This window comes from Salarias fasciatus, chromosome 17, assembly GCF_902148845.1.
Source record: "Salarias fasciatus chromosome 17, fSalaFa1.1, whole genome shotgun sequence".
Classification (NCBI taxonomy): Eukaryota; Metazoa; Chordata; class Actinopteri; order Blenniiformes; family Blenniidae; genus Salarias; species Salarias fasciatus.
The window spans coordinates 1754304-1777153 of NC_043761.1; the positions used below are offsets into that span (position 1 = coordinate 1754304).

General features: G+C 49.3%; 5 protein-coding genes across 5 annotated transcripts; 3 read left to right on the plus strand and 2 right to left on the minus strand.

Moving 5' to 3' along the window:
- The first annotated feature begins 97 nt into the window (after positions 1-97).
- dennd6b (DENN/MADD domain containing 6B) lies at positions 98-5576 on the plus strand. Its single transcript, XM_030113142.1, has 20 exons — positions 98-331; positions 971-1009; positions 1102-1144; positions 1241-1350; positions 1441-1521; positions 1608-1713; positions 1795-1874; positions 1955-2017; positions 2094-2149; positions 2382-2504; positions 2599-2694; positions 2795-2889; positions 2971-3036; positions 3180-3244; positions 3412-3501; positions 3890-3943; positions 4019-4128; positions 4195-4297; positions 4492-4566; positions 5000-5576. The coding sequence occupies exons 1-20, from the start codon at positions 185-187 to the stop codon at positions 5120-5122; spliced, it is 1725 nt and encodes a 574-aa protein (XP_029969002.1). The 5' UTR covers positions 98-184; the 3' UTR covers positions 5123-5576.
- Positions 5577-5639: 63 nt separating this feature from the next.
- On the minus strand, positions 5640-9142 carry gcc1 (GRIP and coiled-coil domain containing 1). The gene is made up of 4 exons (XM_030113124.1): positions 9012-9142; positions 8214-8682; positions 7419-8075; positions 5640-7166 (listed from the first exon to the last, which is right to left on the minus strand). The coding sequence occupies exons 2-4, from the start codon at positions 8574-8576 to the stop codon at positions 5928-5930; spliced, it is 2259 nt and encodes a 752-aa protein (XP_029968984.1). The 5' UTR covers positions 8577-8682; positions 9012-9142; the 3' UTR covers positions 5640-5927.
- Positions 9143-9450: 308 nt separating this feature from the next.
- Positions 9451-11336, plus strand: LOC115404043 (ADP-ribosylation factor 4). The gene is made up of 6 exons (XM_030113182.1): positions 9451-9680; positions 10043-10123; positions 10204-10313; positions 10436-10507; positions 10579-10704; positions 10799-11336. Exons 1-6 carry the CDS (start codon positions 9614-9616, stop codon positions 10883-10885), a joined length of 543 nt encoding a protein of 180 aa, XP_029969042.1. The 5' UTR covers positions 9451-9613; the 3' UTR covers positions 10886-11336.
- A 196-nt stretch (positions 11337-11532) lies between these two features.
- On the minus strand, positions 11533-12664 carry lamtor4 (late endosomal/lysosomal adaptor, MAPK and MTOR activator 4). Its single transcript, XM_030113189.1, has 4 exons — positions 12564-12664; positions 12376-12459; positions 11902-12019; positions 11533-11721 (listed from the first exon to the last, which is right to left on the minus strand). Exons 1-4 carry the CDS (start codon positions 12564-12566, stop codon positions 11624-11626), a joined length of 303 nt encoding a protein of 100 aa, XP_029969049.1. The 5' UTR covers positions 12567-12664; the 3' UTR covers positions 11533-11623.
- A 393-nt stretch (positions 12665-13057) lies between these two features.
- atp6v1f (ATPase H+ transporting V1 subunit F) lies at positions 13058-15044 on the plus strand. The gene is made up of 2 exons (XM_030113188.1): positions 13058-13362; positions 14657-15044. Exons 1-2 carry the CDS (start codon positions 13205-13207, stop codon positions 14856-14858), a joined length of 360 nt encoding a protein of 119 aa, XP_029969048.1. The 5' UTR covers positions 13058-13204; the 3' UTR covers positions 14859-15044.
- Positions 15045-22850: the final 7806 nt, after the last annotated feature.

Sequence of the window (22850 nt, forward strand, 5' to 3'; positions counted from 1 at the left end):
GCAGCAACTGTAATAAATAATAAACATTTTGTTTATATTTGCCATTATTACAGTGCCGTGTGCTGCAGTTCCCCGGACCTCCGGCAGGGGGCTCCCCGGGCCTCTGTCTGAGCCCGCAGCGGGACTCTGTGATGGAGAACCGGGCAGGGAACCGCGGAGGTGTCGGTGCTCTGATCCGGTCGCGATGAACCCGTTCGACGGCCCCGGTTCTCCCAGAGCCGGGGAGGCGGAGGACGGCGCGGACAGCCGCGGTCCGTGGACGCGCTTCTCCGCCTGGCTGGAGTGCGTGTGCGTGGTTACGTTCGACCTGGAGCTGGGTCAGGCGATCGAGGTGCGTTAGCTTAGCATGCTAGCACAGCAGCATCAGCACCGGGAGCAGCATCAGCACCGGGAGCAGCATCAGCACCGGGCAGGAGGAGAGAGGGGAGCAGGGAGCAGGGAGGGAGGAGGTGCAGACCGATTCAACCCAAATCAGACTAAAGCTGGGAATTTTACAGAATCTGTTTACAAATCGTTAAATTCTGTATTGTTTACTCCTGTTGACACGTGAAAGCTTGTAAATAAAAACTTGTGAAACTTGCGAAATAAGCTTTGATATATTTGCTCTAAAACTGCCCGTTCGTTTTAAAACTTGACATTTTGTGGAGTCGGGGGATGCATAATGCAGCGTGTCATTTACATGGATATCATATTTTAATATATCATTTATTTTTCTCCAATAGGTTGTGTTGAGATGATATTAGAACCGAAGTAAACATTTTTATCATCACCAGATGTTTCATATCAGATAACTCTAGTTGCGGTTCGCTTCAGTGTGTTGTTGGAAGAAAAACTTTAAATCAGCAGCTTTTTGAATGGAGTTTGGTTGAGGCAAAGTGAAGGGACATGTTTCAGTTTGCAGCCAGAACACAGTGGTGGTTTTTAAATGGAGCTTGGTGCAAAATGTTCACTCTGCTCTGTGTGTCTGCAGCTGGTTTATCCTCAGGATGTGAAACTGACTGAAAAAGAGGTATTTTTTTTAACTAAGTATCCATTTTTTAATTAATGTTCCTCTTAATTGTTACCTGTGATTTATTAGTGTTTCCTGTTGTTTGTGTCCAGAAAACCAGCATCTGCTACCTGTCGTTCCCAGATTCATACTCAGGTAAACTGTGGTGACACAGTGTGATGATGCTGTGGGGGTCAGAGGTCATGTGACGTGTGTGTGTGTGTGTGTGTGTGTGCATGTGTGATTCTGCAGGATGTCTTGGGGACACGCAGTTCAGCTTCAGGTTGCGTCAGTCGGTCGGCCGCAGAGCGTCGAGGTCCAGAGACGACGTTTACAACCGAGAGGCTCCGGTGACCCTGCAGGTGAGGCCCGCCGCAGATCGGTCACACGATCTCACGTCGGCACACCCGAGGTCAGGAGCTCACCGTGAACACTTCTGTTTTTCTTGGCAGAGCGAAACGTCTCATTTCTTCGGCTACGTCTATTTCAGACAGGTGAAGGACGTCTCTGTGAAGAGAGGGTACTTCCAGAAGGTCAGACACGCCCGCTGTACACCTGTATCGTGCTGTACCTCCTTCCTCCAGTGGAGGGCGCTGAAGCTGCTGTCCCTCTGTTTCAGTCGCTGGTGCTGGTGTCCCGGTTGCCGTACACCCACCTCTTCCACTCGCTGCTGCAGATCATCGCTCCGGAGTTCTTTGAGAAGCTGGAGCCGTGTCTGGAAGCAGGTGACGTCGTTACGTCGGCTTCACAACCGACCGCGGACCAATCACAGTGCAGGCTTTCACCGCGTTGCCCTTTGCTCGCAGTGTGTAACGAGATTGACCAGTGGCCTTCGCCCGAGCCCGGACTGACCGTCAACCTGCCGGTGATGGGCGTGGTCCTGCAGGTGGGACGGTGGGCGGGGTTTCCCTCGGGGCCTTTTCACGTGACGCCGTGACGATTTTAGGCGCGTTTTTAATGTTTCAGGTGAGAATTCCGTCAAAGTCAGACAAACCGGGAGGAAGTCCGGTGAGACAGACGGCTAAAGAGGTCAGAGTCGTCCTCTCTCACTGTCTCCATCATTCCTCTCAGCTTCTGATGTTAAAGCTGGTTTCTGATTGGCTAGAACCTGCTGCCAGCCCCGACGCTGCTGCCGACCATCCACGAGCTGGACCTGTTCAGGTGGGTTCCCTGGAATTCAGCCTGCCTAGCCTCACCTGTGTCTCGGGTGTGAATCGTTCACCCTCAGGCGTACTTCAGTTTTACGCTCTGATCTACTTCCCGTCTCGCCTTTCTCTCAGGTCTGCTTTCAGTTTCACTCTCGGTTGTGTCATTCAGTCCCACATGTCTCTTTCTTCCGTCTCGAGTGTCTCCCGCCTCCTTCTCAGGTTTACTGTTTGTCTCCGTGTCTCAGGTGCTTCCAGTCCGTCCTGGTCCACCTGCAGATGCTGTGGGAGCTCACGCTGCTCGGCGAGCCGCTGGTCGTCATGGCGCCGTCGCCCACCGTCTCCTCGGAAACGGTGCTGGCTCTCATAGGGTAACGGTCCGGCGTTCGCTTGTTTTCCGAGCCGGCCAGCGAGCGAGGTTTGGGACGTTTCCGTGGTAACGGTGTTCCGTGTCGTCGCCCTCAGCTCCATCAGCCCGTTGAAATTCTGCTGCGACTTCCGTCCCTACTTCACCATCCACGACAGCGAGTTCCGGGAGTACACCACCAGGACACAGGCGCCGTGAGACACACACCTCCAGCACGCCTCACACACCATGAAACATCGTGCCTGTCGACCAGCGGTGTCACCAGGTGTGTGCCCGTGTGTGTGTGTTCCTCAGGCCCAGCGTCGTTCTGGGCGTCACCAACCCGTTCTTCATCAAGACCTTTCAGAACTGGCCTCACATCGTCAGACTGGCAGAGGTCCGGATGGCAGGTGCGTCCCGCTCAGGCTGAACGGTTGGACTTTGTCCTCTGATGGTTCGTCTGACTCCTCCTCTCTTTCACCGTCTTCCAGGTGATTTGCCCAAACAGGTGAAGGTGAAGAAACTCTCCAAACTGAAAACTCTGGACACCAAACCAGGTGAAACACAGCACATCCATGAAGTATTCACATCTCTTCACTTCTTACACATTTTGTAATGTGTGATTATTTATTTTCTCCACACGCCCAACACCGCATGATGACAGACAAACCTTTCAATCTGTGTGTCTGTGTGTTTGCAGGGATCTACACGGCCTACAAGACGTTTCTACACAAAGACAAGATCCTCATCAAGCGGCTCTTGAAGGTGAGCGAATCAAACGCCTTCGTGTTTCTGTGCCGGAGCGTCTCCCTGTATGCAGATGATGCTCTATTGTTTTCCAGGCTTCAGGTAAAACTGCTAATAACATCACTTCTCTTAAAGGCTAATGAGAGTGTGTGTGTGTGTGTGTGTGTGTGTGTGTGTGTCTGCAGGGCATCCAGAGGAAGAGACCCTCGGAGGCTCAGAGCGCCATCCTCAGGAGACATTTGTTGGAGCTCACGCAGAGCTTCATCATCCCGCTGGTGAGGATCAGCCAATCAGCTCTCAGCCGTCGATCTCATGTCGGGTGAAGACTCACAAGCACACCTAACCCGATCACCGGGCAGTCAGGTCGACCTGCCCTAACTAGCTGTAACTCAGTCACCAGCAGGAAGTAATCAGTCCTAACCATAACTAACCAGCTGTAACCAGCATTGACCAGCAGTAACTGTTAGGAACCAGTATAGTGAAGTAGAACATAAACTGTTAGTGACTATTAGTTACTATTGATAACCAGTATTACCTTTTAGTGACTAGGAGTGACTATTAGTACCCCATACTAACTGCTGGTAGCAGCTGTAACCCCCCAGCATGCGACCAGTCGCCTGGCAGTAGATGTGGGCTCAGTAATCCCTCCGTCTGGTCTCGCAGGAGCGCTACATGGCGAGCCTGATGCCGCTGCAGAGGTCCGTGACGCCCTGGAAGGTAAACCGTGATGTCACTTCCTTCCTGTCAGAAACGATGCGTTCAGGTGCGTTCTGTAACTTCTGTTCCTGTCAGACTCCTCCTCAGATCCGGCCCTTCAGCCAGGACGAGTTCATGGCGACTCTGGAGCACGCCGGCCCTCAGCTGACCTCGCTGCTCAAAGGCGATTGGATGGGGCTCTACAGGTGAGCGGCGGCAGCGGGTGTCCGTCCGGTCGGCTGAAACCTCATTCCTGTCGTTTTCTTCCTCAGGAAGTTCTTCAGGTCTCCGAACTTCGACGGCTGGTATCGACACCGACACAAAGAAATGACGCAGAAACTGGAGAGTCTCCACCTGGAGGTCATCTGTGACGCCGTGAGTCCAGGAACACCGGTCCCAAGTCAGAAGCAGAGCGCGAACTAGTGTCGAAACCTGTTTAAAACCAGATCAAACTAATGCAAAGACTTAAATAAAAGAAGAAGATTGTAGTCTTCAGGTCGAGTGAGGCTCAGCTGGGACCGTCTGGTCTCTTCCAGCAGCTGTCAGACCGGATGTTGTCTCCTCTGCAGGACCTGCTGGGCTGGACCAAGGACAAGTCGGAGGTGGAGATCGTGGACCTGATCCTGAAGCTCAGAGAGAAGCTGGTGAGTTCAGGGACCCACGTTCGTTCGTTCATTCAACCTACCGAGTGTTTCTGGGGGGAAAATAATCCAAAATGAAAAATTTCACAACTTCATCATCTTGAAATGTGGAATATTTCTCCCTGTAAGAGGTGATAAACAGCAGGAGGTGACAGAAAGGCCAGATGTGTGTCGAAATAAAAGCATGGATCAGCTGACCGGTGAGCTCAGTGGAAGTGAAGTTTTCAAGAAGTGAAAACTCAACATTTTCTGTTTACATGACCCAAATGCTCTGAGACACCAGACAGGAAGTTACCAAATATCCTTACTCAAGTGTAAAAGGAAAGTTATAGAGATTAAAAATCCAGGAATCTCTGAATAAATGTAGCAGGTCAAAGGTCACATTTCAACAGCTGCCGTTGTTTGAGCTAAATTGGCCCCGGGTCGTGTCTTCCAGGTGAGAGCTCGCAGGCAGCAGCTGCAGGTCAAAGACGGAGTTTTGGACAAACTGGATGTTTTCATCACGTCCATCATCGGCTCGCTGCCCGAAGACCTGCAGACGGTCCTGAACGCGCCGTGACGAGTTCATTCACTACGAGACCGCCCCGTATTTCCACAGCCACCTCACCCTGCCTCGCCTTTCACCTCTGACCTGACACAAACCTGACGCCATCCATGTCTTCTCTGGTTTTCTCTCCCGTCGGAACGACTGGAAGGAAAAACTAGGAGCTGCATTTGTTACTAATGTGAAGAATGAATGTTGCAGCTTTATTTGACGTGTTTTGTTTTGATAATGTTCAACGGATCATATTTGGATTCATGGAGATTTTTATGTTTGTTTTAGACAAAAAACGTTTTGTTTTGTTTTTTTTTAGATTAATTTGACGGCAGCAGAAAGAAGTATTTTTCTATCGTCGGAGTGAATGTAACTTGAATAATCAGTAATAATGATGTAGTTTACCTCGTTTCGTTTCTTTCCCCCCTAACCGGAGAGATTTATTTTGTTTTTTGGAAATAAAATCTGACTCACACGACACGCCGAGCTTTTTCCTCCAGATCATCACGTTAAAAAAAAAAAAAAAAAACTGAAACGTGAGTGAAGACGCACAAAATATAGTTTAATTTCAAGAATGGATTACAAATATACACTCCATTACCCACAATTCATCTGTGCATGTTAATATTAGCTCGCTGTCCTGAGTCCACCAACAAAAGCTGGGAAAATTAAATCAGTGCCGCAAATTATTTCAAGGTGAAATGTTCCTCGTGCTGCGGCGTCACTGATCTGTTAAAACTCTGGACATCCTTTGATTTGCGTTGCTGCGTTTCCGTAGAAACGGCTACGAACGCGGTCCCCTCCGACAGTCCCCGAACGCCCCGCCGCCTCACCGCCACCAGGGCGGCGCCTGCAGCTTGAGGACGTCGCGCTTCTCCTGCGGGCTGAAGTGCAGGATGGTGAGGATGGCGGCGAGCGTCTGCTGCCGCCCGCTGGCGTCCTGCAGCGTCAGGAAGCGGTAGATGACGTTCTTCAGGTACTCCACGTTGGCGCCCTCGCGGCGCTGGTCCCGGACCAGCTTGTCGATGTGCTCGCGCAGCTGCGCCGCCTCCTCGTCGTGGCGCTCGCCGTTGGCGACAAGGTGCGCCTGCAGCTGGCGCAGGTCCTCCTCCAGCCGGTTCTTCTGCCGCCGCAGGCCGCCCGTCTCCACCTCCTTGCGCGCCAGCTGCTCGGCGTACAGCAGCAGCGTGGACTCGGTGGGCGTGGCCTGTCGCAGAGCCTGGCCGACGGCGTCGTTGTCGTCGCCGTCGGAGACGGCGTCCGCGGCCGCGTCGGCGCCCACCCCGCCAGAGCCGAGCACGGCCGCCCGCAGCCTCTCCAGCTCCTGGTCCTTGTCGTCCAGCAGGGCCATGGTCCTCTCGCGCTGCTTGTGGAGCTCCGCCTCCAGGCGCAGCAGCTCATCGCGGTGCGCGGCCTCCGCCCTCTCCGCCTCCTGCCGGTGGGCCAGCTGCAGCGCCGCCGCCGCCGCCTGCCGCTCGTCCAGCTGGCGGCGGTGGCGCTCCTCGGCCTCGTCGCTCTGGATGCGCAGGTTGATGTACTTCTCGCGCAGCTCGGCCAGCTGGTCCCGGACCTCCTCCAGCTCCCGCGCCTGGCAGCCGTCTTTGGCGTTCTTGTTCTTGAGGACGACCTGCGCCCGCAGCTTGTAGCGCTCGAACTCGTCCTTCAGCTGCCGCAGCTCCTGCTGGCAGGCCAGCGCCTTGGCCCGGTCCTCACCCGGCTCCGCCTCCGCCTCCAGGATGCTGAGGTCCGGGCTGCCCTGCGCCGCCAGCTGCAGCAGCTTCTTCACCTTCTGCAGCTTGTCCCTCAGCGCCGCCACGTCCAGCTGCGCGTCGTCCAGGCCCGGGTCGGACGCGGCGCGGCTGGAGGCTGCCATGGCCAGCGTCTTGTTCTCGGCGTCCAGCTGCAGGAGGCGGTCCCGCAGCCTCTGGGCCGCCTGCTGGTCCCGCTGCTTGGCCTTCTCGCAGGTCCCCAGCAGCTCCGACAGCTCCGACACCCGCTGCTCCAGGCCCGCCACCCGCGCCTCCGCGCTCTGGGCGCGCTCACGGGCGCGCTCCTCCGCCTCCGACACCTGTGGAGAGAAGGAACTCATGAGGCCGGCGCACGGATTCACCGGTTCTGCTCAGCCCGGATCTGCTCCTGGTCGGGTCAGGGTTCTAGCTGACTCTGGTCGGGCCTGGTCCTGATGGCAGTTCTCGGATTAGTTGGTTCTAGCTCCTGTTTCTCGTCCTGGAAGCAGTTTTGAGTCGATTGTGTCCTTTGGTTTTGACTCCCTCTGGTGTTTGTTTATCGGGTTCTGGTTCTGGTTGTGGTTCCGGCTCACCTTGCGGGTCTCGGTCTGGATCTGCTGCTGGAAGTCGTTCTTCAGCTCCTTCAGTTCCTGCTGCAGCTCGTCCACCCGCGGATCGGGTCTCTTGCGGTCCTCCTCAGCGGCCTGCAGCCTCCTCCTCAGCTCGTCCCTCTCCTCCCTCACCTGGCCCAGGTGGGCCTCGGACTCCGCCCCCCGGTCGGCGGCCTGCGAGGAGGCGTGCAGCGCGGCGGCGGCGTCCTGCAGGCGCAGCTCGGCGTCCTGCCGCACGTCGCGCTCCTGCTGCAGGAGGCGCTGCAGCTCCCGCAGCTGCTGCACGTGGTCGCCCTGCTCCTGCTCGCGCTCGTGCTGCTGCGTGATGACGCGGGCGCGGCTCTCGGCCAGCTGCCGCTGCGCGGCTCCCAGCTCCGCCTCCTGCTGCGCCGCCAGGGCGGCCAGGCGCTCCTGCAGCTCCTCCACCTCCTGCTTCAGCTGGCGCTTGTCGGCCTGGAAGCTGGCCTCCATGCGGGACTTCTCCTGCGTCACCGTGGCCAGCGCGCCCGTCAGCGTGCTCAGCTGGCTCTTCAGCTGACCGAGGCGGCGGTCCGCCTCTGCGATGGGAGGGGGCGTGGCCTGGAGTGGCTCCGCCCCCACGGGGCTGCTCTCTGACGCTTCAGGCTCAGACTTCACCGACTGGAAAAAGCAAAATGAACATGAGAAACTTTCTGGAAGCTCTAAAAGCTAGCATTAGGTTTTCCTGACAGCAGCTCCTGTAGCTTTGTTGGATCTGGACGCTTCTGGCCGTTTGTTCCGTGACCTTTGAGCACTCACCCCTCCAGATTCGCCCTGGTCCTCCTCACTCTGGTCCCCCCGGGCCGTCTCGCTGGGCGTGTCCACGGACGCCGCCGTGTCCAGGCTGTCCTCGCTGTGCAGCGAGCAGCCGTCGTCCGGCAGGTCGGGGACGGCGGAGGCGGCTCCCACCCCAGCGTGGTGCAGGTCCAGATCCTGAGTGGTGGTCAGAACCTTCAGACTGGCCTCCAGGGCCTCCTTCTCCTTCAGGAGACTCTTGTAGGCCCGGACCACGTCCTTGAAGCGGGTCTGGTAGTGGATCAGCTGCTTCTTCTGGGACTCGATGGTCTCCAGGAGCTCCTTCCTGCTGGGACCGCCTCCGAAACTCATCCCGAACTTCTCCATGACTCAGAAGGAACCAGGATCAGATCACATCAGATTCAGTCCATCCTCCAGGATCAGAACCGGCTCCCGTGGACCTCCAGGTGAACTGGACTGGACTCTGCAGCGTCTGTTTATGTCAGAAAGGAGACAAATACTCAGACGTTTACTCAAACAGCTGACAAAAATGACATTTTGAATCAGAAATGTTTTGGGCCCAGTGTTAAGATTATACACGAGTTTCCTTTTCATAAAATCAAAATACCACAACTTGAAACACTAAATGTAATACCTATAAAACAAACCGTGGATGTAATTTCAAAGAGAACTACTTTAATTCATCGTGATTTCATTCAGTCTAGTTTCCAACCTGACTTTTCATCACTTATCAACAGTAACAGCTGGACTCGATATCACCATTTATTGGCGTTAATGTGGCGGATTGGATTCGGTTCCTACCTGAAAAACCTCAAAAGAAGCTCCAAAGTGAGAGAGTTAAAAATGTGGGATGTAAAAAAGCGTCGATAAATAAACTCCGAGGTTAAATTCCGCTTCTGAGTTTATCAACAGCCGCCATGTTGGATCCAGGCGGAAATGAACGGGACAGGAGGCGGGAGTCAAAGGCTGTGTTCAGGGACGTCAGGAAAACGCTTATACAACAACAAAATGAAAATTCAGGTCAATATATCTGTTCTTACCTGTCAAAATTGTCACAATTTTTCTTTTTAATTTATATGTCAAACATATCCATACCATGTCCATAGCAGATGTGAGCCCCACAGGGATCTGTGACTCTCTGAAAAACAAAACCAAGTCCAATGCCATTGTTTATTCCTGTGGACTTGAAGGCATCACGACGGATTTGTATCAATAAAGTTTTTTCAAACCAGTGACGTCAATTATTCCGCGTTGGCCTGGACGTGGCACCGAGAGGAGCTGCGCCCTCAGTCCGCTCGCCGCGCCTGTTCATCCGGCATCACTCCGGCTCCCACCCCGCAGCTACTCCCGGGCTGACCGCCTCTCTCTTCCCGCCTGGTGTTGACCCTCTGCCGGCCGTGAAGATGGGTCTGACCATATCGAGCATATTCTCCAGGCTGTTCGGGAAGAAGCAGATGAGAATCCTGATGGGTGAGCTAAGCTAACGTAGCATCGAAGCTAACCGGCAGGGACCGGGAGAGGCCCGGAGAGACCCGGAGACAGGCTCCGCAGACTGCTCCGGACCACAGATCTCATCCGATCCGACTAGTTCAGCTCGAAATGTTCAGTTTTACGCCGAGTAGGAAGAGCGAGAGTGGAAAACTGGAGCTAGCCGAGTTAGCTTATTATGCTAACCATCTGACATAACTGAGTTCTCTGCTGGTTAAATGTTTTTTTTTCTGTGCGACACTATTGTACGGTGTATATCGCGAGAATTTAGATAGTGTGTGCATTGAAATAAATATTTTTCTGTGTAATTGTATTTGTCTAACTTTGGTTTCCTGTGGTTTCAGTTGGTCTGGACGCGGCTGGAAAAACAACAATTCTGTACAAGCTGAAGCTGGGAGAAGTGGTCACCACCATCCCCACCATCGGTCCGTCCGAGCCTCGCTCCGAGCTTCACCTCCAACGGTTATTCAGAGTAAAAACTCAAACAAATCTAATTGTGTTCCAGGTTTTAACGTGGAGACGGTCGAGTACAAAAACATCTGCTTCACAGTTTGGGATGTCGGCGGCCAGGACAAGATCCGGCCTCTGTGGAGACACTACTTCCAGAACACTCAGGTACAGAGCCAGAGCCAGAACCAGGACGCTTTGCTATCAAGAGAAAACCAGGGGTCCGGTCCCTCGTGTTCTGATCATGGCACAGAGTGAACTGTCAGTCATGTTCTGCTGTGTGTGTTCAGGGTCTGATCTTCGTGGTGGACAGTAATGACAGAGAGAGAGTTGCTGAGTCGGCAGAAGAGCTTCTCAAGATGGTGAGCCAGCGCCGTTGCCGTTGTTGTCGTTGTGACTCTAAGAAGCTTGACGGCCGGTCGTCTCTCTGCAGATCCAAGAGGACGAGTTGAAGGACGCGGTTCTTCTGGTGATGGCCAACAAGCAGGATCTTCCGAACAGCATGAGCGTCACCGATCTGACCGAAAAGCTGGGTCTGCCCAGCCTGCGCAACAGAACTGTGAGTGTCCGCCGTCGACCTGCACCATTCACTGCGGCGGCCAACGCCATCGGTAGCGTTTTGTCTGACGTTGCTCCCTCGCCATCTGTTTCAGTGGTACGTTCAGGCCACCTGTGCCACTCAGGGCACGGGAATGTACGAGGGTCTGGACTGGCTGTCCAACGAGCTGGCCAAGCAGTAGACGGCCCGCTGCGCCGGATCCACGCCGGCCCGGAGTTCACGGACTGTTTCAGTTGTTTCTTTTTTAAATTATAAACTTGTCGTTAGGAGGAAGTGATGTCATGGACTCTGAACTCACCTTCATTTCCCATCATCCTCTTCTTTTTGTCAGATGGCTTTTTTTTCTCCCTTCTTTTAAACAGCATGTTTTATCCAATCAAGGAGGAGGGGCGGGGCTTACAGCGGCGGCCGTCGCCTGGGGAGAGGGTTTACCTGCAGGCGCTAGCTTGGGAAAAGGGGGCGGGGTTTCTAGCAGGTGAGGGTTAGCTGTGGAGAGGGGGCGGGGCTTACCGGTTTGTGTGATGACTCATTCCGACAGAGCCGAGCCCGAAGGCGTCGTCATTCCTTCGTAATGTGAAGAAGAATCGGAGCGACTGCGATGATGCAATAAAGACTTTTTTTTGTCTTCTCAACGTCTGCATTGATTATTTACAGAGTGTGAAAACGATCAAAGTGAGTTAGTGGCTTTAAATGCAGCTGTAATTGTTAATTTTAGTAACTTATATTTTTTTGTGATGTCTAAATGTCTTCCTCTTGACTACAACTTTAAATAATCCACTTTGAGACATTTGTGCAGTAGCAGAAAAAAAACTTCAGGAATAAACAAGATTCAGTTTTTAAATTGATTTATTTCAAACAACATTAAAACAAACAATCTGAACACAAACTGATGGACTGCAGCTCTTCATCATCTTCATCATCAGACGCTGACCGGCTCCTGCTGGTTGTGTTGCCGTTTGACCACAAATACTTTCTGACCGGATACTGTCACCGCGTACACGAAGTCCTCCAAGATCACTGAGGGCAGCAAACACACCACGGGTCAGTGAACGCAACACGGCTCAGTGAACAGGTCTGATTAATAACCAGTACAAACATGAAGCCGCTTCTAAATTCACCTGTTCACAAGGAGGAAAACCAGATCTCATTCTTAAATTAGAGAGAGAGAGAGAGTGTGTGTGTGTGTGTGTGTGATACCTGACATGCGTTTGAACGGTGGCTCCGGTGATCCCGATAACCTGAAGCGACTCGCTGTTCGAACCATCTGCATCATCACGCTGGCTGTGTGCTCATCATTCTCCAGCTCGCCTGCGGACTGCACGAAGGTCAAAGGTCAAAGTGGAGTCCTCGGCTCCCAGTGGTCATGAGAATGATGCAGAATTGAGCCACAGCTTTATGAGACGTTCGGGGTTTGATTTGGGAGGAAACGCGAGGTGAGATGTGCAGTAATGTTAAATTAACTGAAGTTTGAAAGGAGTCTGGTGTGGGTGTGTGTGTGGTCAGCTGCGTCTCATCACAGAGGCATCACCGTGCCAGACTCCATTCACAAACCAGGCGTTTTAATCCCAGAAGAACTGAACTACAAACCCAGGCATTTAAACACGAAATAACTTGTTTCTGGAGTGAATGTTTGAGAACCGAGAGGGGTGTGAAGTGTAAAGTCACACTCACGGCCAGGACTCCGTCCTCACTGATGACCAGGTACCCGAGCTGGTCCGGGATCCGGTCCAGACCCGCTGTCAGCGCGGCGGTGGTCTGAAACACAGCAGCTCACGTTCACAAGATGGTCCCTGAACGCCTCGCGGTGCATTTAAACTCCGTGAAATCATAAAAACCATAAGTGAAAATCTTTTACTCACCATCCTGACTCCTCCGCTGCTTCTAATCTGCTGTTAATCCTCCACGGCTGATGTTTTCAGAAACAGCTGTAGCAACTTCCGTTTAACAAGATCATGTGACTCCGGATGCATTCATGGATCCTTGGAAATTATTTTTTATTATTAAGTTGAAAGCAAAAAACACACGTCTCTTAGTTTGTTTGGGGCACAATAGAAACAATATAAAACGATAAAAAATAACACCATCATTATAAAACTAAAAAGTGACCATTTGAAATGCATCAAAATCAGTAAATTATAAATATATTAGAATAGTGTTTTGAGGTCTGATTTCGAAGTGTGTCAGTAATCCTCAGGTGTTTAGGCGGGTCAAAGCCAGATTTTGAAGTCAACCCTCCGACATACAGTCAGCCACCTACTTGCTTATTGATCATAGTTATGTGTAAAGTTTTGTACAAGGAAAAAAACGAACGAAAGAAAGAAAAATTCAAAGTTCCGAGTCATAAGTGAGCACCTGAATGCAGCACATGCCTTACGTCAGAGCCAAACCGGATGTGCCAGTCACCTGACGTCATCACGTGACCCTCCGTCGCTCCTGCAGCAGTCATCGTCAGCTGATTGAAGCCTCCGATTCTCTCCGGTAAACAGCACCTGAGCGCGTGATGGCGGGCCGCGGGAAACTGATCGCCGTGATCGGAGACGAGGACACGTGCACCGGGTTCCTGCTCGGCGGGGTCGGAGAGCTGAACAAGAACCGGAAACCGAACTTCCTGGTGGTGGAGAAGGACACGAGCATCACGGAGATCGAGGAGACGTTCAAGTGAGAGCACACCACCAGACTCCGTTCAGAAAACCACCCATTTAACCAGTGCTACGTCCGTTCAATTCTGTGACTTTGCGACTAGAAAAAAATCAAATATTTACACCTGAACCGTCAAATCAAAATGTAGACTGTGCCGAAAACAGCAGAAAGCAACAAAATAACACAAGATACTCATTTACTGAGGCACAATCTTTAATATTCAGAATCTCACCTTGGTGTTGTGTTTTTTATAAAGTGTCTATGGAGTTTTGTGAGCAGGGTTTGGGCCCAGTCCCATCGTGTTTTCGATTATTTCGTGTTTTCAGTGTAATTTGACCACGTAAAATATTTTCTTTGTCAAAACAAAGAGTGGTTCTTAGTAGATTAGCAGCAATTTTCGTAATTTGTCAGAAATGACAGTTTTGAGTGTTCTCATTAATAGTAACTGTACAAAATGTTAGACACGCATGAAAATAACTATATTTAGGAATAAACATAAAATCAACAGATAGTCATTTGAGAGAAGTACTCAGAAAATAAACCAAACAGGGATAGGACATTGTGGTAGCATTATTATAATTTATAAGAAAATAATTTTAAATTGTCAAATATTGTGGAGCTTTATACTGTCTACATGAAAAATGACTAAATAATTGGTGGAAACATTTATTCACAACAAGGTGCTGTTTGAGGCGCCTCACATGTTCTGTGACTCACTGACTGCATCCCAATGTCCTCACTGCTTATTTTAAGAACATTTTCAGTCACTTAAAACACACATGGAAACGAGTGTATGTGTGTGTATACATACATACATACATGCATACATACATACGTACAGACATACATACATGTATGTGTATATATATATATATGTGTGTGTGTGTACATACACAAGCTCAGAGCTCACAGCTGTTTCCTCAGTGTGTGTCTAGCAGTATAGAGAGTATTCCAAATAAATACAAAAATAAAGTGAGCTTCAAGTGATGGAAAGTATGCAGTATTTATTTGGTAAGTCGGGAGTTAAAAACTTGAGTTCTCTCATCATATGAGATCAAATTTGGCCAAAAACTGGTTGAAGAAAAAAAATGTTTTTAATTAATTTAAAAACAAAAAACCAACTCGACAGTTTGTCATTAAACCTTCCTGGAACCATTTCATACTAACCTAAAACCCGTCAGGTCGTTTTTTTGCCGCTCGTCTTTTTGTCTTCACCGGTTTGTCGCTCGGTGAAACGTCGTCCGTCTTTCCGACAAACCGCCTCCTGCTCTGAAGTCCGGTTTCGGTTCAAATCGGCTCTCTGTCCCTGCAGGAGCTTCCTGGCGCGGAACGACATCGGCATCATCCTGATCAACCAGTTCATCGCGGAGATGATCCGCCACGCCATCGACGCCCACATGCAGTCCATCCCGGCCGTGCTGGAGATCCCGTCCAAGGAGCATCCCTACGACGCCTCCAAGGACTCCATCCTGCGCCGCGCCAAGGGCATGTTCTCCGCCGAGGACTTCCGATAAGCCGCCGCCCGGGTCCTGCCTGTTTACCCGCTCCGGCTGACATGGAGCGTTCGTTTCGTTCGCCTGCAGACGGGCGGTTCATTCCTCGCAGCGCCGCCCGCTGCCGTTTCCTTCGTGTTGTGTTTGTTTCAGATGTTGTAATTTATCAGATGTTGTCTTAAATTAAAGTCCCGCTGTTGTTGTGGAGTCTGCTGTTGTCATTCGAGGGACTCGATGGTTCCGGGAGGAGAGTCTGAGGATCAGGTCTCGGTTCGAGACTCGGACTCGGAATTGAATCGTGTGAATCAGTCTCATGAAACCGATCAAAGGAAAACTCAGAAACACTCCAAAAAGCAGTCAGAGAAAGTTCAAAATGCTCAGACACAAAACAGGAGGTAATAAAACAAACTAGAGTGAAAACGGTGATATTTCAGCTGTTAATGAGATTTTATTTATGCAGGCTTAAAAGGTGTAAATGAGACATTTTTTTTTTAAAAAGTAGAGGTGAAATATGGCTCTTTGTAGGTACAGGGCTGTAATACATTATTTTGATTAGCGCTTTTCAAGGAGATAAAATGCAGAAAGGAGCAGCTTGAAGCATAAATACAGGCGCAAAAGCAGGTGTGACGAAGTTAAGCATTAAAAACCGTGTTGAACGGGTGTGTGGGGGTGTGGGGGGGGGGGGGACTTGGATGTCGTAGAGGAGGCTGCTGAAGTCGTCCCATCTGAATCTTGGTAAACGGGGACTGGAAGAGTCAGAAACCTGCGGTAAACAGCCCAAGTGTCAGCTGGGAAACAGAGATGCAACACATCACAGAGGCCTGCTCTCCCCTGGAGGCCTGATCGCAGGTTGAGGGTTCCAACGCCACCGATGCTTCATTGTCAGGGACATGGCAGCAACCCTAAAGAGAGACCAAAGTGAGCCCTGGCCAAGCCTGAAGCCCCCCTCCAGTGTCTCCCTCCCCCACTTGGATTTAGTCCAGAAATGAGGATTTTCACAATAATTAGTGATTTTTTGTGGAATTCATCTCAAACGCCGGAGAGACTCCAGCTGAAGTCCGTTTCTGTGGGAAAAAAACAAATCAGACGTAGTTTTAACAGCAGGTTTTCTCAGTAAGTCTTTATCCAGCAGGACGTGTTCGACTGAAACTCTGCTGGTTTCCCATGAGACTCGGCGATGAAGGCCGCAGCGGGTGAGTCAATATTGACTCGACACTGACGAGGCTCATCAGTCCTCCGCCGACCTTCAGCCGACCTTCGGCCGAGGACACGGCGGCGCTCAAAAGCCGGCGGGAGCTGGAGGGGCGAGCAGACAGAGGGGCCGGGAGCGAGGAGAGGATGAGGCCTGCTGCCGTGACGACGACGACGACGACGATGATGATGATGATGGTGGTGGTGGTGGTGGTCTGTGTGTCTGCTGCTCCTCTTCCTCGCTCCAGGTGAGACGGCGCTCCACCGCTGAACGCCACACTGCGCTTCATTCACATCCTGGAGGGTTTTTTGTTTGTTTTCTGCAGACAAAACGAGACGAGTCCAGCCGGCGTCCAGCGTCCGGCGGACCGGGAGGAGACCGGGTCCTGGTCCAGGTCCTGGTCCAGGAGGTGAGTCCCAGACGGCAGCTCGCTCGTTTCCTCGCTTCACACCAACGATTTCAGCCGCTGACATCTGTGGAACAGCTGCGAACACAAGTGTCCACAGGCAGTGGACGTTTCTCGTGTCTTCTGCTTTGTTAAAACTTGACCAGAACAGGAACGGAGGTCGTCGGTGACGCCGGGTGGGAGAACAGGACGAGGACCGAGACCACGGACGGCAGGACGAGGGAGACACGGAACAAGAACGAGACGACGGGAAAGACGGTAAATGTCTCGACGGACAGCGTGGAGGACAAGAACGCCACGCTGGACGTCTCGGCGGCGAACGCCACGCTGGACGTCACGGCGGCGAACGCCACGCTGGACGGCAGAGCGTACGAGGCGTCCAACCACACGGTGACGGAGGAGACGCCCGACGGCAACCTGACGGTCGCGGCTCGAACTGTGATGTCGAGGGATTATTCGTAAGACGTTCCTCAGTATTTCAGTCGCGGCTGTCTGGCCCGTCTCCGTCCGTCCGTCCCGGCTGTCTGACCTTTGCCCCCTGTCTCCGTCTCAGGGTCGTCAGGATGACGGTCCACTGCGTCCTGCCCACCTGTCTCACTGCCAACCTGGGCTCGTCCCTGCAGGGGGGGGACGAGCGGGCCGGGGACGCCACCACAGACCCGTTTGGGATCGGAAAGAAGTGACACTGAGAGCGTCCATCGTCACCATCATCATCATCATCATCACCACCATCATCATCATCACCATCATCTTCTTCATTCAGACTGATGGTTTGTTCAAACGCAGATTATCTTCTTGTCAGTGACGAAGCATCGAAGTCGTCTGAAAAACAACCAAAGAGAGCATTTAGTTTTGAGAATTAGATTAAAATCAGGAGGAGTTTGAGTCTGAAGGTTTTCCCTTTCCCTGTTTTTGCTGATGCTCGACAGCAGGCGGCGCTGTTTTGCAATCTGATGGCGTTTAAGTCCTTCAGAGGAAAACATGAACTCCATTACCCACAATCCCCAGCTGCTGTTTTTAAAAACTGAAAGAAAAAAACCAACAAACTAAAGGTTCACGTTGGATTTTAATGAGTTTTTATCATTTCAGTTCTTTTTTCCCTTTACTGAATTTTGAGGTGATTCTGAAAACTGTACTAACATAAACAGACCAGCAGGAGGCAGCAGAGACACTGATAACAGAAAAGAGTGATTTTGTGTGAAATTAATAAACTGTTTTTCTCTTTCTGAGGTTTACTTCCCTTTTCGCCTGGTCTTGACTTCATTTTGAGTTTTGCGTCTCTGTTTCCGTTTGTTTCACTCAACCTTCATTTCATTTGGATCCGGCTGGACCGTCTCTGTTCATATTTATGGAGAAAACTTTTCCCCTGGAGCAAGGCTGAAACACAGGCTCAGAGGACGGGGAACAAAAATAATCAGGTTTCATAAATCCACTCAGCGCTGACGCTGATGGAGAGCAGGGGGTCGACCCGTGACCTTTCTGTTGCACCGTCGGAGTGGAGTGGAACGAGTGTGTGTGTGTGTGTGTGTGTGTGTGTGTGTGTGTGTGTGTGTGTGTGTTATTAACCTGGAATAATGAAAACAAAGTTGGTGCAAACCTCCCAGCAGTCTAAACCTACAGGAGCGTATCCAGAAAATGACCTGAGCAGCTTCCACTGCAAGCAAACCGTTTGACACGTCTATCGCCTGTAACTGGTTGAATCATCAGGATTAAGACTCTTTAGAAAAAGGTTTTGTAACACGAACCTTCAGATTCCGGCCTACTTCCAGTCTGGCTCTGGACTCGGCCCAGGTTTGCTTTTGACTTGTTTAATCTACCAAGTGAGCCACGGACACAACATGAGTTCTACTGCACAACGTTTCTAACACCGTCAGTGAGTGAATACTGGAAAAGAAGAAGAAGGAAAAAAAAATTGACTTTTGATTTTAAAAGACTGGAAAGGTCATTGTAAGACCATTTATTTGTGAAAAAACAAAAAAAAGTTTTCTTAATTTCTTTTTTTCCCCACTTTATGTTGAAATTCTGTGGCACATAATGGTTACAGACATTAGAACTCAGTGTACCGTGCAATGCCAATAAAACAGACAGAAAAAAAGAACAGAGACAAAAACAAAAAAACAAACAAAAAAACCCCCCTAAAACCCACCCAACAATATTATGACAAACTTACAATAGTCAAGTTAATAAACCATCAAATCAACAAGTCAAAATATGCATCTTATTAAATATATACCCATAACAACACACACACACACACACACACACACACACACACACACACACACAAAGGCAGGTGCCCAGGGCAATAAATATTAAAACTTAAAGAAGACTGAATTTGAATATATGACTACCGGCAGCACAGCGTGTGATCAATCTGGCACAAAGGGAAATTCCATTTTTCTAAGAGCAGCAAAAAGTGGATTCCAAGTTTTAGTAAAAGTATCAAGAGAGTCTCCAACCATGAAGTGAATTGTCTCTAATTTATGAAAATAGAGAACATCCCGCAGCCAGTGAACATAAGAAGGGGGTGTTGAAGATTTCCATTTCATTAATATTAGTCGATGAGCGAACAACGTCATAAATGCCACGGAGGATTTTTGGGCTGCTGATGAATTTCAAGGAGAAGGTGCTGTTTCAAACAGGGCGATTAAAGGATTTGGTTGAACTAACTTACCAACTACCTCTGACACCATTCCAAAAATGTTATTCCAGAAATTAAGAAGTTGTGGACAAAGCCAGAAAGTGTTTATTAAATTTGCAATTGAATGTTGGCATCTGTCACATTTTGGAGAAACATCTGTCACATTTTTGTTTTTTTTCGACATTAAAAACGTGGTAAGGCTACAGTAAGAAAGAAAGCAGGATTACTACTGCAACACCACGTCGTCAGTGGCGTTAAACTAATCCCAGCTCACGCTCCCTGTTAGTGGGTGAACAATCCAACGCCTGGTGAATTCTGCTCCACAATGACAGGAAGGATGAAAAAGGACCTCGCTATAATTTTGACTTTAAAAAAGTGGTAAGACCATTTTTTAATTGCAAAAACAAAAAAAACAAAAAAAATAATTTTGACATTAGAAAGTGGTAATGATATAGTAAGACCATTTTTAGTGAACAAAGCAAAAACATTTTTTTCCCCTTATTTTTCACTTTAAAAAAGTGGTAAGGCTCCAGTAAGACCATTTTTAGTGAAGAAAGCAAAAAAAAAAAAAAAAAAAATCTGAATTTTGTCTTTAAAAAAGTGGTAAGGCTATAAAAGACCATTTTTAGTGAAAAAAGAAAAAAATTCTTAATTTTCACTTTAAAAAAGTTGGTAAGGCTATAGTAAGACCATTTTTCATGAAAATTGGTGAATTTGTTTTCCTTCATTTTGAATTTAAAAAAGTGGAAAGACTGTTTTGTGAAAATTGATGATTTTTTTTCTCAATTTCATCTTCAAAAGTGTGCTTGGGGAACGTCTGTGAGTGTAAACTGAAGGAAAGAAATGTGAGTTGAACCAGTGACCACATATTAGAGACCACTGCTCTGTCAAGTAAGCCACAGACACAAAACCAGCTAACAGGAAAAGTGTCATAAGACCATCAGTCCGTGACTATTGGAAAAGACAAAAAGGACAATACCTGCTGAATTTTGATTTAAATAGAAGGGTCGACCTTTAGTAAGACCATTTTTAGTGAAAAAAGCAAAAAAAAAAAAAAAATTCTGAAATTTGTCTTTAAAAAAGTGGTAAGGCTATAGTAAGACCATTTTTTAAATGAAAATTTAGGATTTTTTTTTAATGTTGAATTTAAAAAAGTGGTATGGCTATAATCAGACCTTACCATTATGCAACAACTCTTTAAGCCCATAACACACATGATCAATTTGTCACTAGTGGAGTTGTCCCGTCCACCTGGAAGACGGCTTCAGTCATCCCAATCCTTAAATCTGGGGATAGACTGAATGTAGCTCACTGCAGTTCCATCAGTATTCTTCCGGTGGTTTCTAAGGTGCCTGAAAAATGGGTTGCAAAAATGATCAATGAACATCTAAATAAAGGTCTTTGCCCCCTACATCCTGTGCAGTTTGGGTTCCGCACCAACCACTCTACAGAGTTTGCAATTAGTTTATTTTTAGAAAAAAAATTAAAGCAAAGTCGATAACACCGCTTGTGTTGGTGCGGTATTCTTAGACCTGAAAAAGGCATTTGACACCGTTAATCACGAAATTTTATTGTCAAAATTAACACGTTTTAATTTCTCACCGGTGCTCCCCTGCTCCGGATGTCCCTGTGGGAGTGCCGCAAGGGTCAATACTTGGTCCACTGTCGTTCTCCTTTTACATAAATGATCTGCCAAATACATGTGCTGAAGTGGACTTTCAAACGTATGCAGATGATGCAGTTGTCTTCACACATGCAAAAACTCCGAATGAGGCGTCTTCCATCCTCACCTCGGCTACGGAGCAGATAAATCAATGGCTTTTTAGTAAAAAAAAAAAAAAAAAAACGGTCTGCATGATGTTCTCCAAACAGTCTTTAAACATTACCCAGTCTGCTGTATTTTTAAGAGGTGAAGAACTAGAAATTGTTCCTGATTTTCAGTTTCTCCACCGTCCTGCTGGTTTCAGGCGATGGAGGAAGAACGAGACGGGAGACGGATGAGCAAACAGCCGCCTCTGAAGGTATTTAATGTGAAACCAGTGTCAGTGGAGGGAAGCAGCTGCTGTGTTTGACTGATGGTGAGCGCTGGAGACGATAATGAAGACGAGTTCGGTGTCCTCTGACGTCTCTTCCCACTCGCTGAAGCTGCTCTTTGTTCTCGCGCTGCCTCCGTATAAACGGAACGTCGTGTGATCCATGAATGTCCTCACACCTCCTCCAACACACGGCCAAAATGAACAAATAAATCGGACAACTCGGAGGCTCCTGCAGGAGCAGAGACAGCAGCAGCTTCCTCGTCTCCTCCGTCCTTCAGTCCTCAGCTTCCTTTTTACATGTTACTGCTGAATAGTCTGGCAGAGCTGAAAGAAACAAAGAGCATATTCAGCGTTTATCAGCCCGATACGAGCGGAATTAGCTGCATTACAGTACATCTGCCTCATAATGTGCTGCTAAATACGACTGTATTTCTGAGTTCAGCTGCTGCCAAGAAACAAACTGAAATGTAACTTCTAGTTTCCCGAGTCTTTCAGCATCAGTGGTTTCTTCACTGTATGGCGTCTAATAAAGAATCAGATTTTATTACATTCCAGCATATTATGCCTTTCAGTACCGTGTCGTGTATTTCATGTGTGTCTGAGCAGATGAAACCATATTGAGCACAATATATTAATGTATGTTCGAGTTTGTCAGTATGAAAGGGGGATCAGAGGTATTTGTGGACTTTTTGGTCAGGTTGGTGGTTCTAGTCTGGATGGTCTTGCTGGTTTCTGGTCTGTGAAGTGTGTGTGATCTGTGAGGACTCAGTGGACTAAATGGGCTTGGAGGACTGTGCGGTCTTTACTGTACTCTGGGTGTTCAGGTTAGTCTGTTCGGGTTGTTTTGGTCTGGTGGTCTCTGGTCTGTGTGGTCCTGGTAGACTCGGTGGTCTCATCGGGTTCGGTGGTCTCCCTGGACTCGGTGGTCTGGCTCTGGTGGCCCTGCTGGGCGTTCTGGTGTATTTAATGTGATTCATGCAGACGAGCCGCTGATGGTTGAATCTGCCGTCGATTAGAAAACAAATGAAATGTGTGAGTGTGTCTGTGTGTGTCTCATTAACACGTGTTCATGTCTGCAGTGTAATTATAGATTCTATTAATAAAATGGACCCACCAGGGTTTTTCTCTCAAGGTTGGACTTTGATAAAACCATTAGTCAGTGTGGAGACGCTTTAATTTAAATGCTCCACATGTAGATGTTACATGAATAATGCAGCCGACATACGTCGCGCAGCAGCCGCAGCATGAATGAGGATAAAAGAGCATTTCTGCTGCTTCCTCTCACAAATGCTAATATCGTCCAGTTCATTAGCATGCGCCGCTCTCGGGGTCATTGTGAAGCGCCGCACAGGCGGCGGCCACATGGCGGTGAACAGAGGCCACGCCGTCTTTTCACCGGCGGGAACGCAGCTGCCCCAGGCGGTGGACTCACGCCGGGGACTCCGGGGGAACGATCAGCTGTCTCCAGACATTCTGCTGTCCCCGAAAACGAACAGTGTTCAAGTCATTTCCACTTTTACTCACATCCTGTTCAGAATGTAATAAACTTGAAGTCCTCATTCACTTTTTTGTCTTTCTGCGGCATGATGTTTTTCAACCCTTTTCAGTATTATATGAACGTTTCCAAAGCTCTTTAATTCAACTCGTAAAGCTGTATTAGTGAAAGAACACTCTGATTATAGGACATCTTTTATCGGCGGGTCTGAACTTCGCCTCTGACGTGTTTCAGCCGAGAACA

Bases quoted from the DNA above. Each gene is read 5' to 3' on its own strand.
- dennd6b (XM_030113142.1), top strand. From the start codon at position 185: ATGAACCCGTTCGACGGCCCCGGTTCTCCCAGAGCCGGGGAGGCGGAG. The intron at 1,010-1,101 runs GTATTTTTTTTA...GTTTGTGTCCAG, and splicing joins TGAAACTGACTGAAAAAGAG to AAAACCAGCATCTGCTACCT. The intron at 2,505-2,598 runs GTAACGGTCCGG...CGTCGCCCTCAG, and splicing joins ACGGTGCTGGCTCTCATAGG to CTCCATCAGCCCGTTGAAAT.
- gcc1 (XM_030113124.1), bottom strand. From the start codon at position 8,576: ATGGAGAAGTTCGGGATGAGTTTCGGAGGCGGTCCCAGCAGGAAGGAG. The intron at 8,076-8,213 runs GTGAGTGCTCAA...TGCTTTTTCCAG, and splicing joins ACCAGGGCGAATCTGGAGGG to TCGGTGAAGTCTGAGCCTGA. The intron at 7,167-7,418 runs GTGAGCCGGAAC...TTCTCTCCACAG, and splicing joins TCCAGACCGAGACCCGCAAG to GTGTCGGAGGCGGAGGAGCG.
- LOC115404043 (XM_030113182.1), top strand. From the start codon at position 9,614: ATGGGTCTGACCATATCGAGCATATTCTCCAGGCTGTTCGGGAAGAAG. The intron at 9,681-10,042 runs GTGAGCTAAGCT...CTGTGGTTTCAG, and splicing joins GCAGATGAGAATCCTGATGG to TTGGTCTGGACGCGGCTGGA. The intron at 10,314-10,435 runs GTACAGAGCCAG...GTGTGTGTTCAG, and splicing joins ACTACTTCCAGAACACTCAG to GGTCTGATCTTCGTGGTGGA.
- lamtor4 (XM_030113189.1), bottom strand. The intron at 12,020-12,375 runs GTGAGTGTGACT...ACCTTCGTGCAG, and splicing joins GTGAGGACGGAGTCCTGGCC to TCCGCAGGCGAGCTGGAGAA. The intron at 11,722-11,901 runs GTATCACACACA...TGCTGCCCTCAG, and splicing joins ACCGTTCAAACGCATGTCAG to TGATCTTGGAGGACTTCGTG.
- atp6v1f (XM_030113188.1), top strand. From the start codon at position 13,205: ATGGCGGGCCGCGGGAAACTGATCGCCGTGATCGGAGACGAGGACACG. The intron at 13,363-14,656 runs GTGAGAGCACAC...CTGTCCCTGCAG, and splicing joins GAGATCGAGGAGACGTTCAA to GAGCTTCCTGGCGCGGAACG.